The 16,880-nt window shown below is 37.3% G+C and overlaps 2 protein-coding genes across 3 annotated transcripts in view; both read left to right on the top strand.

Annotated features, from left to right (window-relative positions):
- Positions 1–16,880, top strand: part of LOC135690531 (uncharacterized) — a 36,101-nt gene that overhangs the window by 12,213 nt on the left and 7,008 nt on the right. For both annotated transcript variants that reach the window (XM_065208118.2, XM_065208117.2), the window contains exons 14-27: positions 675–740; positions 1,188–1,241; positions 2,003–2,036; positions 2,657–2,714; positions 3,454–3,529; positions 4,169–4,234; positions 5,268–5,453; positions 6,448–6,525; positions 7,136–7,225; positions 8,479–8,563; positions 9,454–9,523; positions 10,092–10,134; positions 14,787–14,861; positions 15,515–15,594. In XM_065208118.2, coding sequence (XP_065064190.2) covers positions 675–740; positions 1,188–1,241; positions 2,003–2,036; positions 2,657–2,714; positions 3,454–3,529; positions 4,169–4,234; positions 5,268–5,453; positions 6,448–6,525; positions 7,136–7,225; positions 8,479–8,563; positions 9,454–9,523; positions 10,092–10,134; positions 14,787–14,861; positions 15,515–15,594 — 1,061 coding nt within the window. The remainder of the gene's footprint in view (positions 1–674; positions 741–1,187; positions 1,242–2,002; positions 2,037–2,656; positions 2,715–3,453; positions 3,530–4,168; positions 4,235–5,267; positions 5,454–6,447; positions 6,526–7,135; positions 7,226–8,478; positions 8,564–9,453; positions 9,524–10,091; positions 10,135–14,786; positions 14,862–15,514; positions 15,595–16,880) is intronic.
- Positions 10,146–14,780, top strand: LOC135690538 (vesicular inhibitory amino acid transporter-like). Its single transcript, XM_065208125.2, has one exon. The coding sequence runs from the start codon at positions 11,052–11,054 to the stop codon at positions 12,552–12,554; it is 1,503 nt and encodes a 500-aa protein (XP_065064197.2). The 5' UTR covers positions 10,146–11,051; the 3' UTR covers positions 12,555–14,780.

Genomic DNA, 16,880 nt, shown 5'->3' with positions numbered 1-16,880 from the left:
TTTTTATAGAGTTTCCAAAGCATCATGTTGGCTTTCTGCGCCCTCTTTGATATTTAAAACGAATAGTACTTTGCAGGTTTTCCATTATTTAGATATTACCCAAGTAATATTCTTAATTCATTTTCTTTAACAACCAAAAAAGGTTTTGCTGTTTCCCTCAATGATATCAACTTTATACTGCGAAGTGTTTACTGTTCGAATGTTAAGTCCCTATTTCCTGTAGAAGTCGAGTTAGACTGGCTGGCTGGTCCGATTGAGGTATTTTAGTCGAGCACTTGAGCGTTTGAAGGCCGGATGTTCTTCCAGACAGTTACCATTAGAACAGGTGGAGAAAGGGATCGGACCCCGAACCACCTGGTTCCGTGTAAAGCTCTTTACCAAGTGACCTACGGCTTTTCTCATTCAGTTTTTACAGTCTATTTACATTTTATATAAAATAATGTCTTGTACAATAACATTTGTCAACGCTTTGCTTTGAGGTGTCCTTGAAAGGTCTAATAAAGTAGTCACTTCTTTCACTGCTCTACCTTCCCGTTACCTTTTGCTTACTACTGGGTCCAGAACAAGCTAAATATAAAGCTTGTGGTGTTGAATTGCTCCTATAGGAATTAATGATCGCAACGTTTTTCCTAAACGCTCACTTATTCAATTGAATTGTTATTCTTTTTCTTCAGGAAAGTGACCCGACTACACAGAAGTACATTTCGTCTCTAGTCGAAAAAGAGAAAACAAAGAATCAGGTATATATACTTCTCTCTCCTTTTGATAAAGTAAATTTGATTTTTAGAGAGGGGGAGGGGGGCTAGGGATGTGTAATTTCCAACTAATCACTCTTCTCTAGTAACAATAGATCAGTAGCATTGTTGTTGGATTATTGAAGGAACGGTTGGTAGCTTTAGCTCGTTATTTGGTTAGAAGGCTCGCTCCTTTCTGAAGGAAAAGTAATTAATACCAACAATTTGCAACTTGTGGACCCCTAAACCCCTTGTTATGAAAAAGATTGTTGGCTTAAAGTTTGCGATACCTACGGCATACTTTTTTTATGTCGAAGGCCTATTTTGGTGTAAGTTGTAGGGTATCGAAATTTATGACTTGAACATCCCCTAGGCCACACGATATCCTTAGCAAAGTATCTTTTTATTCGTTGCTAACGCTAAATTTGTAATATTTCTATTTTTTATCTACAGACGCAATCCTTGCTTGAAATAATGAAAAGATCAGAAGGAGAATCCTCCCACATGGTAGGCAATGTCATCATTAGCTTTTTATATACTACCTCCAGTTTCTCACTGCCTGTGATCCGGTGACCTGTATATAAAATACACCCATGTTACCTAGAATAGCTTTATAAGAAAGAGGACTGATTTCGAACAGTGAAGGCTCTTGTGCAACCGGCATGCTTAGCGGCAACTGCCTTGAGAAATGGACTGTGTTTTGTATTTTCATGCAGTACGATATTAGGCCGGTTTTGGAATTACAATCGCAAAGCATGCCGGTTGCGCAAAAGCCTTTAATCACCCGCTATCCTTTTTTATCATGCATTATCATCATCACTTCATAAAGTACTTGAAGAGCTAATCGAAATGGCGGTGACCTTAGGCACATTTTAAGAAGATTTTCTATAAGAAGATTTTTTACCCATTTAACACTCTATTTCTTACATACAGTTATTACCCTCGATTTCGAAGATGAAACTGCATATTAAGAACTTCATGGCTGATGTTTAGATTGACAATCAAGCACTTTTAATGTAAAAACCACTTTGTAAGAGTGAGGGAGCTATTCTGCCTGTTATAGAAATCACAAGTTGTTTATGCGAGTTTTTACAGTATAGTTCTTTAGGAGCACTATGACAATGCAGGGTTGTTCTGTTTTAAGCATTGTTTCCTTTGGTAGAATGAGCTTTTTCATTTAGTATTATACGAATCAACATTTAGTTGTTTACATCAAGATCAACATTTACTGCTCTACGTAGAAACACTTTTCAATTTTTCTATTAAAGATCTTTGATGAGTTGGAAAGTAGACTTCGAGAAAGTGAGTTTTTTGGGTTATCAAGTTTTTTTAACTAATTCAGTTATACTACTTGACGTATAAGCAGAACATGCTGTTGCATTAAGCCTCGCGAGAATTTGTCTTATGCAAGGGATTTTTATTGCCTTCTCGTGGCATCCTTGATCTTGCAGCAATAGAAAATGGGACGCATGTTGATTGGACGGATCTTGAAACAAGACGAGAATCGATCAACCTTCTGCTAGGCTTTTTGTGATAATAAAGTATAGATTGATATGTTGATTGATTGTTTAAGAGTTCAGCCAAATGAAATGAATTACTCGGCCTGTTATGTTAGGCTAACTTGCAAATGATCTCGTCAGATACAGGCAATTCAATTTATATCAATGTTTGTAATTCTGCTATTCTTTGAATTAGAGAATATTACTGATTCTTGGTAAGCAACGACTGTCCTTTTTTGACATCAGTCAGTTTCCTTTAGTTTCACAGTAATCAAGCTACTTTGCAAAAAGCTCTATTAAATATTATCGCGTTTCCAGTTGACTTTTGACTTGTTTTTTTCTAATTTAGGCCTTGATTTTCAAGTTTGTGTCTCCTTTTTCCCCTTTTTGTCCAAACATTATAATGAAAGCTTTTCTTTTCAGACGTTTGTCTCTATAGTTCGGTTACTACTGCATCCATAAAAAAGTTGGAAGATTTTAGGTAAATTTTTTTGATATTTAAGCTCTACTGTTGCGTAACTGTTGTAAATAATGTTGACAGGAGTACAAGAAAATCCACAAGGCATTTGTTGTGGAAGAGCTCGTGATGATACAGCTGATTTATTACATATGGTCAACAAGCAATTGTTGTTTGTGAGAGCCGAGTTTGCTTGAAGTTATGCCTTCCTGTGGGTCATCTAAAGCAAAGAAACCGGTCGGTTTGAGATAAAAGTCCATGCTACTTTTTTGTAGCCCGCTACGAACCCCCTGAGAGCCACAAAAATTCACCCCACATCTTATTTTCGCGGGCCTTTCTAAATTACATAGTTTGTCATAGCGATGCAACATGCAACAAGCAACTTTGTTTCCTCATTGATATCCAATCATTGCTTTCTTATCAAAATTCTAATTACATTTTCTGCAGGTATATTTCTAAAACTTTAAATTAACGTTAACTTGGATATACGCGCATTTTCCTCTTACTACACTATTAAAAGCCAAGGTCATGTATTTTTCCAAATCATCGACATGTAGAAGTAAGTATGACCGTAAAACAAAGTTGTTTCCTTGAAAAAGAGAGCAACGCCTAATTTTCTCGACGTTCACCGATTATTTTTCTACGCGATTATTTATTCAAAGTCTGATTGGATATTACCAATAATCTTATACCATTATATGGCACCGGCACTTTTAATTTTTAATAATGAGATTGGATTTCAAATTTTACTTTTTATTCTTAGCGAAGAATGTGCATCGTTGTCCAAACCTCCAGTTATTGGTCCGGACCCGGTTCCATTCGGAAGAATACTCACTCAGGTAACAACATACGTATGATTTTGTCAACCAGGTCGTTGGTTTCAACATCATTTATGTTGAATGCATGTTGCATGATTGTGCAAGAGCTTGCAACGATGATTATTTAAAAGGAACAAATGAATAAGGAAAACAGTGACAAATATTCCGGCCTATTTAGGACAAAACATACGATCCACGGATCCGGGATGACGTTCCATCATTATTTGAAGGCAAAAGACAGAAATTTAAGTGGCTATCTGCCAATCAACAGTTGGTCAATCATTAAGCTTGATACCACCCTTATTGATTGGCCAAACGCCAGGCGCAATTGATTGGCCAGCAATTGATTGGCCAGCAATTGATTGGCCAGCAATTGATTGGCCAGCAATTGATTGGCCAGCAATTGATTGGCCAGCAATTGATTGTCCAGCAATTGATTGTCCAGCAATTGATTGTCCAGCAATTGATTGTCAGCTGGCTTAAGCAAATTTACCATCTGTCGATTGCTTTACTTTTGCCTTATTTTTAATGCACGCAAAGAATTGCTGCAAATCCATCCAACGTGTACCCACGAGGTTCCTCGACCATGTGCATTCAAAAACGAAGCTTTCTTGCTGCTGATGATATATTTTCAATTCAATTTCTATTTATATTTTACAGATATTCGCTCAAACTCTCGAATGCATGGCGGATACAAGATGGGAATTAAGACGCATGGCTCATCAGGTGAACACTTTCGAAGTACATTAAAGAACTAGAAATAATACAAAATGTTCACAAAAGTTTTTTACACGATACATCTTCTTCATGTTCTGTTTCTACCTCCTTATCATCTCCATCTTAAACTCCGCCTCATTCTTTTTCCATTTTCAATTCAAATTCCTCTTTAACAGTTTGTTTTTTTGCTTTTTATTCTCCCCTGTTCTTCTCTGTTCTCCCCTGGTCTCCTTTGCTCTTCCCTGCTCTCCCCTGCTCTCCCCTGCTCTCCCCTGCTCTTTCCTGCTCTTTCCTGCTCTCCCCTGCTCTCCTCTGCTCTTCCCTGCTCTCCCCTGCTCTCCTCTGCTCTCCTCTGCTCTCCCCTGCTCTCCCCTGCTCTTCCCTGCTCTCCCCTGCTCTCCCCTGCTCTCCCCTGCTCTTTCCTGCTCTTTCCTGCTCTCCCCTGCTCTCCTCTGCTCTCCCCTGCTCTCCCCTGCTCTCCCCTGCTCTCCCCTGCTCTCCCCTGCTCTCCCCTTTGCTCTCCCCTGCTCTCCCCTTTGCTCTCCCCTGCTCTCCCCTGCTATCCCCTGCTCTCCTCTGCTCTCCTCTGCTCTCCCCTGCTCTCCCCTGCTCTCCCCTGCTCTCCCCTGCTCTCCCCTGCTCTCCCCTGCTCTCCCCTGCCCCTCCCTGGCAAGTTTTTCCTCTCAAGTAGGATGTTTATTGTTTCCACTTCCTCACTCTGAAATACAAAGACAAATATGTATTTGTAGCCTGCCCATTCGTATTTTCTTAAATATCCACAGCATATCCTTTTCTGGCTATTAAATAGTCAATAAAGATTCTAAATCTGAGAATTCCTTGCGTGTTTCCTTTTGGTAGCGTCAATCTTGTTTAAATGAGTTTAATATCCTGTTGTTATCACTTCTGTCAACCTGCCTTAGGTTCATCATTTTTTTCTTAAGCATGTTTCTATGAAATATCACTACGAACGTTGAACCTTGCCAATATCTTCCTTTAAAAACTTTTGTTTCCCCTTTTGATTCAAACATATTCTCTATCGTAGGTCTTTCCTTTGATATCTGAAACAATTCGATTTTATGATGCAAAGATTTTAGAAAATTTATGGGAGAAGCATTTATCTGCCGATGCAAGCAAACTTGGTTTTGGTGCTTGCGTCTCTCTGAAATACTCCTTGGAACATGTGGCAAAGCTCGTGAAATATTTTGAAAATCCACCAGGATTTTGGAAAGTAAGTTCAAAGTGATTAATAAACTACAATTGCATTCAATGATGTAATGATTAATGGATCACTGCAATATTATATGTGTTGGTCAGAAACTCGAAGCTGCAATGAAAAAACCGAATTTAAGCTAAACAAGGGGAAATTTTATAAAATTTGAGTCCATTTTTGTGAAGTTTCGATTTTTGAAGAATAATTATTTATCGAAAGAGATGTTGTATTCATTTTTTTGCAGTTTACATGCTGTTAGTTTATAAGGGAATGTCTCCAATTGAAAGAATGCAGAGAAATATCTCTACAGCTCCCCTAATTAGCTCCTTGAGCCTTTTTAGACCTTGATGGGTCTTGCTCAGCCTTCATTGGTTTTTGATTGATCTCTATAGGCCTCCGAAGGTTTTTAGTTAAAATTTATGGGCCCTGTTTAATGGTAGATAATGTGCCTGGTCTAAATTGCCCCAAGAACCCATGGATTGGGCCAGATTTCACCACCATCGTAGCTACTATATCATACAGCCAATTGTTTCTCTGAATTCTGACGATTTTCGATCCTGGAGTTATTAACTGGTCTGACTTTAATTTCCTGAAGGTGCAAATGGCTTCAGTTTCTTCAAGGTTTCAAATTATATTCCAAAGCAGATAAGACCCACAAATATAGCTTGAATAAATCACTTAGCTGTGAATGTTTGGAGTTCTTTAAAGCTTGGAGATTGAGGTAGCTTTCAAAAAGTCCGTTGGAATAGGGTATCCATGTCCTAGGGGTTTTCCAATTCCTTTTCAAGCTCGTTCTCCAACTTGTAAATGTCATGGAAATCTCCAACGGATGATATTTATGATTTTGAATGAATAGCGAGGAAGGGGGAAGGGGGGCTGTTTACACTATACATCCTACTATCACTGTTGGCTTTAAATCCGTATCCAGGACTATTAGTTAAACTCAACTTTAATTATTTGATTGATCCTTGATTCTTCGTGTCTTAACACCTTTTACGATACTTTGATTTAGGACATTGACAGATGCAGGGTTGCGGCGAAGAGTATTGTTGACAGCATTAACGATCGGCTCCCCGGCCTACTTGAAAAGGTATACTGACGTCACAGGCTTAACGTTCATATTATTTTCATTCCTGAAACTTCGTATATATTAAGAAGCGACGCGCATACATTTTGCGGTTGCTAAACATTTTAGACCCAAAAGGATTTTTCGTTTGACTTTTGGTAAGCAGGTCATGTCCAGTTTGTTTGACATTAACTTGAAGTGATCTCTTCTGATATCTGCTATAAAGCCGACGAATCCCTCTATAGAGTCTAGAGTGTGACGTCATAGAAAATAAATTTTTAAGGATTTTTATATTTTATTCATAACTAAAAAACGCAATAAAATGCTTCTTAATGTAATCCAAATGTTAAAAATTTATTTTTGTGACGTTGTCATTTTAGATTTATGTTGTCCCCAGTTTGCGAAATGCAGTTTACGTGCACTTTAAAAGGTTTTTTTAAAAATTTATTTTAGGGAATAAGTATTTTATTGTACAATTCCTTTCTTTTGCATTAGGTTAGTTTTATGGTATCTCGGCCTTGTATATCTAATGAGAATTATTTCATTAAAAGGCAAGCATGGTTGCATTGTTTTTTCCAGCAAATGTCTTCAAACAACAGCATTTTACAAGGCATGCTTCTTTGTTTCCATTTAGACTGCTGAAATCGTCTTTCGACCCTGCTTCGATCGACTCACGATTATATCAATGGAAATTATACTGCTTTCGGTTATTCATTTTCCGCAGGTACAGTGTTTTTAGTTTATTCTATAAATTTGATTTCACTTCCATTTTCATGCTCAGCTTTGCCATGTTCTTCAGAGGTATCTTCCTTTTCTCAGGGCCTTTGTTTTTTCCTTCTTTTTCTATTTTCCTCCTTAATATCATCATCCGCTAATCTATCTAGTTTATATTCTTTCACAACTTCTTCCTCCTCTTTCTTCCATTGCTTTGTATTTATTCTTCCTTCTCAGGATCCCTTCTTCTTTTTTTACTCCTCTGCCTCTACCTCTTCACCTTCCTCTCCCTCTTCTTTCTCCTCTCCGCCTTCCTCATCTTCTTCTTCATCTTCTTTTTCCTCTCCTTCTTTTTCTTCCTCTGCTTCTTCTTCTTAGTATTTTACTTTTGCTTGCTACGACGCTTACTTTTCTTTCTCCTTTAGCACTCACGGCTCTCCTTCTTTCCTAATTTCTTCTCCTCGCTCATACTCTTCCTATCTGTTTTAAATCTCAATCAAAACCTGTTTATTCTAATCTCATGCCTTCAATTCTGCTCACGCTGCTCACGTTGACTGGGCCTCCTTTATTTGTGATTATTAATCATCAGTATAAATTCAGTTGTGATTTTCAATATTAAATTCATGAAAATATTTCTGGTAAACTTTCTGTTTGCTTACTAAAATTTCGTACCTAAATGAGGATCGTATTATGTAAAGATGTTTCATATTGTATATTTGTTTGACCAATCCTTTCTCGTTAGCACCATAAACTCTTTCTGTTCAAATTACGTTTTATAGTATGCACTTGAGTGACAGAAATGAGTTAAACTTACTGTTTTCCGGTTTCTCATAAAGTGCTTGATACCGTAAAGGCAGAGCTGTTTACGCTTTTTGTGCATAGAACAGGACAGTTCTTAGTTGCTACTCTGAGTTTCACGCTTAATGCGATCATCAAGCAACTGTGATAGAAAGTTTAAATTGTTCAATGTTTAAGAAAGCATTAGCTTGGTTGGTAGATTGTAGCATTAGCTTGAAGATTTTGAGGATGGTAGTTGTTACTTATTGCAGGTGATGGTTGCATTGACACATATTGGTTTCACATCCAAGCTTCTGAAATATGACAATCATATTTAAATTTGTTGGCAGTCAACGGATCTTTGCAGACGGAAGTTTCTGCTCCATTTTCTGCAAATTCGTGTTATAATTCCAAATGATTTTTTCTAATAATTTGTGATTAATGAAGATTCCAAACTTCTCTAATTATACATTCAAATTATTTTAGCAACTCAGTCAACAGTGCTTGATATCAAAATTCGTTAAAAAATCAGAAATGCTCTTTATGCAAGCATATCCACAAAATCCATACGGTGAGTCGATTCTCTTTGTTTTCGACTCTGTTATTATCACAGACGATGCAGTTCCCCTCCGTTCGTGTAACATTTAACGTGGTTATTGTTTCACTTTTAGCAATATAAATCCTTACTGAAGATTATTAATTTTATAATTGTATATATTGGATTGTAATTAGGGTAATTTGTTTTTTATAAGAGTTTCAGTAAGTATTTTGAGTTGGGGGCCCCTTGAAAATCATCATTGCTGAAGGGCTACCCTCCTTAAACATTTGAAATGAACTGAAATGAAATGAAATGAACTGAAATGAACTGAAATAAATGAAATGAAATGAAATGAAATGAAATGAAAAGAAATGAAATGAAATGAAATGAAATGAAATGAAATGAAATGAAATGAAATGAAATGAAATGAAATGAAATGAAATGAAATGAGATGAAATGAAATGAAATGAAATGAAATGAAATGAAATGAAATGAAATGAAATGAAATGAAATGAAATGAAATGAAATGAATATCATTCAGTTTGATAAACGCGTATTTGATTCAGCTAAAACAAACGTTTTTGATTAAATTTTTCTCGGCATCAGTTTCTTTGCTTGTATAACCTAAGCCTTGATGAAATTCTTATAAATTTTTCAAAATTTGTTTAATTCATTTACCTTTAAAGCAGTTGTCATTCTGACGGACCCACTGTCCTCTTCTTCATCCAGAAACTTTGTCCCTGTATAGGCTTGAAGCTGCAAGCACAACAGATGATCCGCCCTGATACGGGACTGTAAACTTCACTTACATGATTTTAATTTTTTGTCCCTATTGAGATCCTGCTTTTCTTAGAAATCATACAGAAATATTTTTGTAAATAGCTTGTGATTTAAAAAACCAGTTGTTAATATTTCTTTTACAGCGCGATACTTGCGGTCAACTAGAAGCGAACCGGTTGAAAAATTTCAGTCTTCTTGCGATGTACTTCTTAGGTATTTTATATATTACTATTTATCATCCTTTTACTATTTACCCAGCTCTTGTTTAGCTTGTCTTTTTTAAAGAATTTTTGTTATGTCATTGTAGCAAAGGCAAATACATGTAGCTTTTCTTAACATACACTACGTATGTTTTTTTCTACGCTAGAAAACGTGGCTATGTAGACCAATCAACATGAGCGATAATGAATGCAAAATGCAGTTGTAAAGCAGTGGAGGGGGGGGGGGGGGGACCAGGTAGCACTAACATCCTGCAAAGTTTGGTAACAGTAACATTGTCTGTCTGCTGGGCAAAATTTATTTCTTCGATCCTACCTAGAATACTGATTTTTGCCTCCTTTTGAATGAAACATGAAACAACGGTTTAGTAGATACAGTAGGAGGAACGGCAGCAATGAAAGTAAAAGAGGATCCCACCCCATCTGACCCAATTATTTTGTTGGCTCAGTTAAAGTTACGCTAGGATAAAAAGTCCCACTTCCACAGAATGTATAAGGCTAGTATCTTTCGAGCTGTTTCAAAACACTCTGTTACTTTATTTCATTTTTAAATTCTTTTTTAGCTGTGCTCCCAAGAATGCATCAACAGAAACACGAGCCCAGAAGGTCAGTTTTTCACTTTACATTGTATTACATAAGCCAAAATTGAATTCTTCATATTGAACAAAAAGATAATTTCTGACTTAGGACGAGTGTTATGTCAGGTGTATGTATAACAAACCCGTAGAGTCTTGACTGAAATCGTTTAGGCATAGAACAGTTCAAAGGTAGATCATTCAGTCACTTTTGATGAACACATGTGTAGATAACTATTTCCAAATTATTAATCAAGTCATTGATTTCATCAGCCTTTTTGAGAACACAATCAACTGTATTGCTTCGATTGAAAGATTGATAATTAATTATATACTCAAAATTCCTTAATTAGCCCCCGGAGGCTCAATAATTTGGGGCAGTTATTCCGAATAACGGCGTAAAAATTTTCCGACGAGAGAGGACTTCAAAGAGATGGTTGCAAGAAATTACTTCTAACTGATCCATTTAGGACTACTTGCTAGCGTCGCGCGTTGCATGTACACATGATATTCGGAAAATGAACAGAATTATAGCCCTAGATAATGGAATCTCAAATCGTCTCCCCAATTATCACGGGCTACCGTTTGCATGCCCATGAAGAAATACAATGTAAAAAAACAATGCATCTTTGAATACCCCAATGCACTTGCTCTGCCTGGCATCGAATTTCGCCCACAGGTAGCAAGAGATTGGTAAGCAAGACATGAAGTGAAATTCACCAATTAGTCACAGTGCTGCGTATGAAAAGAATAATTGCAGCGGTCATTTCCAGAAAGCTTTTATCCTTGACGCAATACTGGGCTGCATCGTGATAGTTGAACTGGGCACATCAATGCCTCAACAACTTCTTGCTGAAACCACGCAATAGGAAATCGTTACTGTCGTAGCAGCATTAAAGAATTAATTTCCAGTCTGAAATAAAAGTTTATTGTTCGTAATTTGGACAAATGGATTCCGACATGACTGAAAATAGACCCCAGAGCTCCACACTTGGAAAACCCAGCGAAAGACTTGAGCGCGAAATGGAAGCAAATGCATCGCCTTTATTGACTGACCGTAGCTTTGGAAATGAAAGAGCTGCCGAGGAAAAAGAAGACAGTGGTGTTTTTGATTTTGGTTGTCAGTATTCAAATGATTCCGGAAAAACGGCTGTATCCTTTGCATCCTGGAGCTATGAAATTGTTCAACACTTGAGCCATTGCTCGTATTCAGCTTTTGAGAGTATTTCCATGCAGGACTTGCCTTCCCTTGATCGTCGCTCATCAGCCTGGCTTGCTGGCATCAACGTCCAAAGTATGATTTTAGGCACAAGTGTCCTTGGTTTCCCTTTTGCATTCATGAATGCAGGCATATGGGCCATTCCACTTGTTGTCATTATCGGCACCGCAGCAAGTGTTTCAGCTGGCCTACTACGAGATTGTTTGTATCAAAATTCTCGGAAGCACGGTCGTCCAAAGCGTGTCAGAAGGACCTATGTTGATGTTTGCAATGGGGCTTGGCCCATGTATGGGCGAACAATATCAGAGTTGATCGTGTTTATAGGCCTTTTGAGAAATGTGATCGTTTTGATATTGCTAACAAACCTTAGCGTCCAAGTACTCGGTGACGTGCTTCGAATAGACAAAGGAATCATCACAGTCTCTTGGGCCTTTGCAGTATTACCGTTTTTATTCATAAAGCGAGTTTCTTCTCTGGCATGGATCAGTTTCATTGGACTATCACTGTATCTCGTAGCACTTGCAGCCATTTTGGTCCAGTGTCTTTTGCATTACCCTTCGTGGTCTTTTGCCAACCTTCACTTTGATTTTCACATCGAAAAAATTGGGTTGGCTGCAGGGATTATCATCAACTCCTTCGCGCAGCATTTATCTTTCCCCCCCGTCGAAGGAAGCATGAGAAAACCCAAGACTTATCGCCCGACGTTTTATGTAACATTTGCCATTAATGTTATTGTCAAAGTTTTCTTTGGTGTGTCAGCGGTGTTGACATATGGATCTTGTACTAAACAGTCAATTACTGGCAACCTTTCAGATCGCAAAATATCCGTTCCCTCCAATGCTGCTATCGCGTTTTTTGCATACTTCACTTTACCAATGCAGAGTTTTGTAGTTTTTGATTTGATTGATTCGAAGTTCTTGCCACACTTTCCAATTTTCAAAAGTTCCGCTAGCTGGAGCTGGATGTTCCTATCACGGTCCGTCGTCTTGGTTACTTGCCTCCTTGTAGCTGTGTTAGTGCCTGAGTTTGGCCTCCTTGTCAGTTTTGTTGGCAGCATTAGAGGAAGCTTCGTCAGTCTCGTGTTCCCACCATTATTCTACTTGAAGCTCTTTAAGCATAAAGTAGGATACGTGAGAAAAATCCAGTGTGTTGCTGTTGCTCTTATTGGTCTATCACTAGGCAGTGTAGGGATATACTCTTCGTCAAAAGCAGTTATCTTGCTATGGGTCTAACGAACTTCGTATGGCTGTATAATTCAGCAGCGTATCGCAGATCACTCATGGAATCAACAAACAATTGACTCGCACATTTTGTATAATCCAGACAGAGCTAGAATAACTGAATTCACTCGTCATTTTATTTTTTTGTTTAATTGTTTATACAGTTTTAGCACTTGCTAACAATTTTTCCATGGCTGGTTTTAAATCTTCCAACTCCTAAAAATGTAGCAAAGTCCTCTTTCTTATCTGGCAAATGGGCCAAGAAGTCTGTAGCTAAAACCAGTTTTTCAACAACCGTCTCTACCTTCACCATTTCAAATGTTCTCCCCGGGCGTTTTTGATCGAAGTATGTTTTATATTTTGGAGCAATATTACTCAAAATTTTTGTCAAACTCTTTCGAAATGCTCAAAAATGTTTTTTACACCTCCCCCCATCCTACTAACACAACTTCTTATCACTTACCTTCGTTTACCTCAATTTCATATATTCTCGGTTATCGTCATTGTTTCAGATAACGATAGTCGCAAGTAAAACCTTTTTCTCTTTCTGATATCACTGGTTGCAAACTAAGCTAGCCAAATCTTCTATTTTCTTCAAAATTTCTAAACAGGTCAATTTTATTCCTTTCAAAAATCAATTTGTTTCAATCTTTCAAGTTATGTCGACTTTTTTTCTCCACAACTCTATTCCCCAGACTTCTTTTTCCCAGTCATTTACTTCCCAGACCTCTTCTCCCCGGCCTCCTCTCCCCAGACCTCTTCTCCCCGGCCTCCTCTCCCCAGACCTCTTCTCCCCGGCCTCCTCTCCCCAGACCTCTTCTCCCCGGCCTCCTCTCCCCAGACCTCTTCTACCTCGGCCTCCTCCGATGTGGACTATTTTCATCCTTCCCTCTCCCTTAAAACATAAATAAATTTCCTATCGTTTCCATTAGCGTCACTAATTTGCCAAACTTAAAATGAGTTTATATGTAACCGTTTATTTTTCTTGAAATAATCTTAAATTGAAATCTTCAAATTGTTTTTGACAAATGAAATTTTTTTAATAGAGGGCCTCCTCGTTTGAATTAAAAATCTGTCATTTGTTTAAATAGAAGGTGCATCTTGTATTTTTCTTCAGTGTGATTTGCTAAAATGCTGCAATGCGATGTAAGTGGCATAAAAGGTTCTTAGCACAGGCACGAGGTAGCAAATGAACTTGCTAATCAGGCCCGCAAATTAGAGCGATAGTTGTTCGACTTCTGGGCGTTGATTAGTATTCCGGGATGCTATGATTGTATTGTTTGTATGTTTATACTCCTCATTGGGTCTTTTACATATCATCTAAAAATCAAAGATAATATTTAGCATCATGTACATGTCCATGAGTCCGTATAGTTGAAAGACGGAGGGTCATCTGAGCACCCTTCTGTACAGACAATCAAACTTTTAGCCAAATTAACTAATGAAAAATCACAAACATTAAGGCTCAAAAATGGCAGTTGCTTTCATTTCTAAAGGATACGAATCGTCATGTATTTGTAATGAGATGAACAAGAGCTTGAGAGATGAACAAATTTGCTCTGGAATCTTGTTAACTCGTGTATATCCAGAAGTATCAGAGCGTTGACCAAAGGGCTTGATACGTATTTCGTCATGCAATGCAGGGTGTAATGCTCAGCTGTTGTAGTTTAAGGGGCTCTTAAAACTTCAGAATTTATACAAATTTATGAAAACTAATAAAGGTTTAGCGGTTTTTTGCCGACAATGTGTTTTCCTGTTCACGCCTGCCCTGCCTTCTGCCCCCTCCTCCCAAATCGATATTGGAGGAAATTTCATCTTTCTTCACTCACGAAAACATTTTTTTATAATTTATCTTGCAAAACTTTTACAAGTTCAGCTTGAAGAGGTAATGTGTTTTTTCTACAGAAGAAATCAATAATAGACCACTTCAATTTGTAAAAAAGCTTCGTTTTTAGGCCAGGGGTCATATTGCTCTCACTGTCATGTAATGCAAGAACCCTTTTGTAAAAATATAGTAGCCCACGGTCAATTGAAAATAGAAAACGTGATCAATTTTTTCGTCTATGAATACATTTTTGATACTGTGGCATTGACTTGAAATATTTAGCTAGATATATGATTTCAGGGTAATGTTTTAGCTGTTCAGCACAGTCTCGAGACACACCATAAAAATTCCCAAGCTCTCGTTTAATAGGAAATTCGATCAAAACGCTTTATGGCTAGATTTTGGCTATTCTATTACAGGTTTTGCATGCATTTTTTGTCGATGTCCAGAGGCTACTGCCAGCATTTTTGCGATGCTCGAATTTCGAAGATATTGTGAGTACTCACGTTTTGTTGAATTTGCTTGTTTATACATCTTTTGAGTTGTTTTTTTCTTTAAAGATCGGAGAAATACTTTGTTTAAGCAAATGTCGAATTATCAAGAATCTGTTCGCTGTTATTTTGAAAAGTCAGTTGTACTGCAAAATCTCAGGATATTTAAGGACAGCATACTTTCAAGCTTTTTGTGGATAGAAAAGACTCTTCATAGTTATTTCGCTATACTGTGTTTCCGCTTGTCAATGTTATCTTCAAATTTAACAGTACCAAAGGTCTGTAAGTGTCCTTCCATGATATTCAGAGGCTTTAATGCTTTAGAGCCGAATATCGTATCTGTGACTCCACTTTGGCACAACTTCACCAGATGGACAAGTGAATCTGTCATTTAAAGTTTGATAGGTCTGAGGTATGTTATCTAAGGCCTGGAAGGACTTGGGGTATTTTTTAAGACAATATGGGTCTGGGATATGTTATTTATTGCATGGTGGATCTCAAAGTAGTATTAGATATCTAGTAGATCCTGTTTTTTTCATGGAAGATTACAGATATGTTGTTTAAGGTCTGCTAACTCTCAGGAATGTTAGTAGGTCTAAGGAATATAATCATAAATTCAAAACTTTTAAACTCAATTGATGCTTTGTTTATTTTAGGTTCATTTGCTACCGATAATGTTAATAGAGATCAGTTCGCTGATTGAATTATCCACGGATGTTCAGCCATTGATGCAAGCGTAAGTATCATCCTCTCTTTGGCCATGTCTACACAGTTATGTTTTGCTTTCATTTAAATGATAACCAATGAAAAGTTTTGCGCCTACATGGCAACGATGTTACGAAACATAGCGTTTTTAGAGGGATGTCCTCGTGAAGGCTTTTTCAATTAATATCACAAATTATCTCATTTTCATTTCATTCATTCATTCATTTTATCTTTTTTACCCATGGTAGCCACTCAGTCGAGGACTGATTTGCAGGGGACAATGCTAACATATACAAAAAAATTTAATCAAAATTAACTTTACAAAATCAAACTAATCCATAATGTAATTACAATCGTTAAAGAAATTCACTTATACATACATTAAAAATAAAGGACAAGGAAGGTATGATTGGTTCTTCGTGAACAGTTTATTGAATTTTTATCGCTTTCGTAAAATTCTTTAAAGTTGACGTATTTTTGGACTTTTTAAAAAACCCATTCCAAAGTTTTGCACACTGGTAAGAGAAGCATCTCTGTCGTGTGGTGGTTCTTAGAAAAGGGGCTCTTAGGTCGTAATCTGAATTTCTGAGAGATCGTGTTGTAGAGACGTTGACTTTAGTAAACATGTCACTCATATAGGAAGGGGCATCACCATTCAGGAATTTGTAAACAATCCTAGCAAATTTAAGATCAATTATTTCCCTTACCATCCAAGTGCACGAATAACTGGGAGTGGCGAAGCATCGAATGGGTTGTTAGTGATCAATTTTGCCGCTCGATTTTGCAGTTTTTGCAATTTTCCGATAATTGATACACCAGCATTTCCCCAAACCGAGCAGGAGTATCTGAATTAGGGCTCTATTGAGCTTCTATACATTGTTTCAATTGTAGCAGGCGAAAGATATTGTTGTTCATAACGAAGAATACCAATACACCTGGAGATCTTTTTTATAACAGTCGTGAAATGATTTTCTATCTAGTCATGGAACCAAACCTTCTTATTTCTAAATTGGCGATGTTTTTAATCTTTTTCAATTACCTTCTGGTTTGCTAGAGTAAAAAGCAGGAATCCTTGAAAAGAAGAACGTAAGAATTTAAGAATCTAAAATCTGCCCTCCTTTGTTTAAGCATTTGATATATAAAAACCTTTTTAGGCTGATAGATATATACGGTTCTTAATTCACAAGTTTCTTATGAAATTTTGCATGTTGCTCAATGAACACCTAGTCTAAGGTTTTTTGGGGGTACAAACCTCTCAAATCTTATACCTGAAGCTAAAACAATAGTTTAAATATCTATTTTACTACCTTTTCTCAT

This window comes from Rhopilema esculentum, chromosome 4 (assembly GCF_057945365.1).
Source record: "Rhopilema esculentum isolate cy_ngs chromosome 4, ASM5794536v1, whole genome shotgun sequence".
Lineage (NCBI taxonomy): Eukaryota > Metazoa > Cnidaria > Scyphozoa > Rhizostomeae > Rhizostomatidae > Rhopilema > Rhopilema esculentum.
Note: the sequence above shows the minus strand (reverse complement) of the source record. Positions and strands in the feature narration are given on the sequence as shown.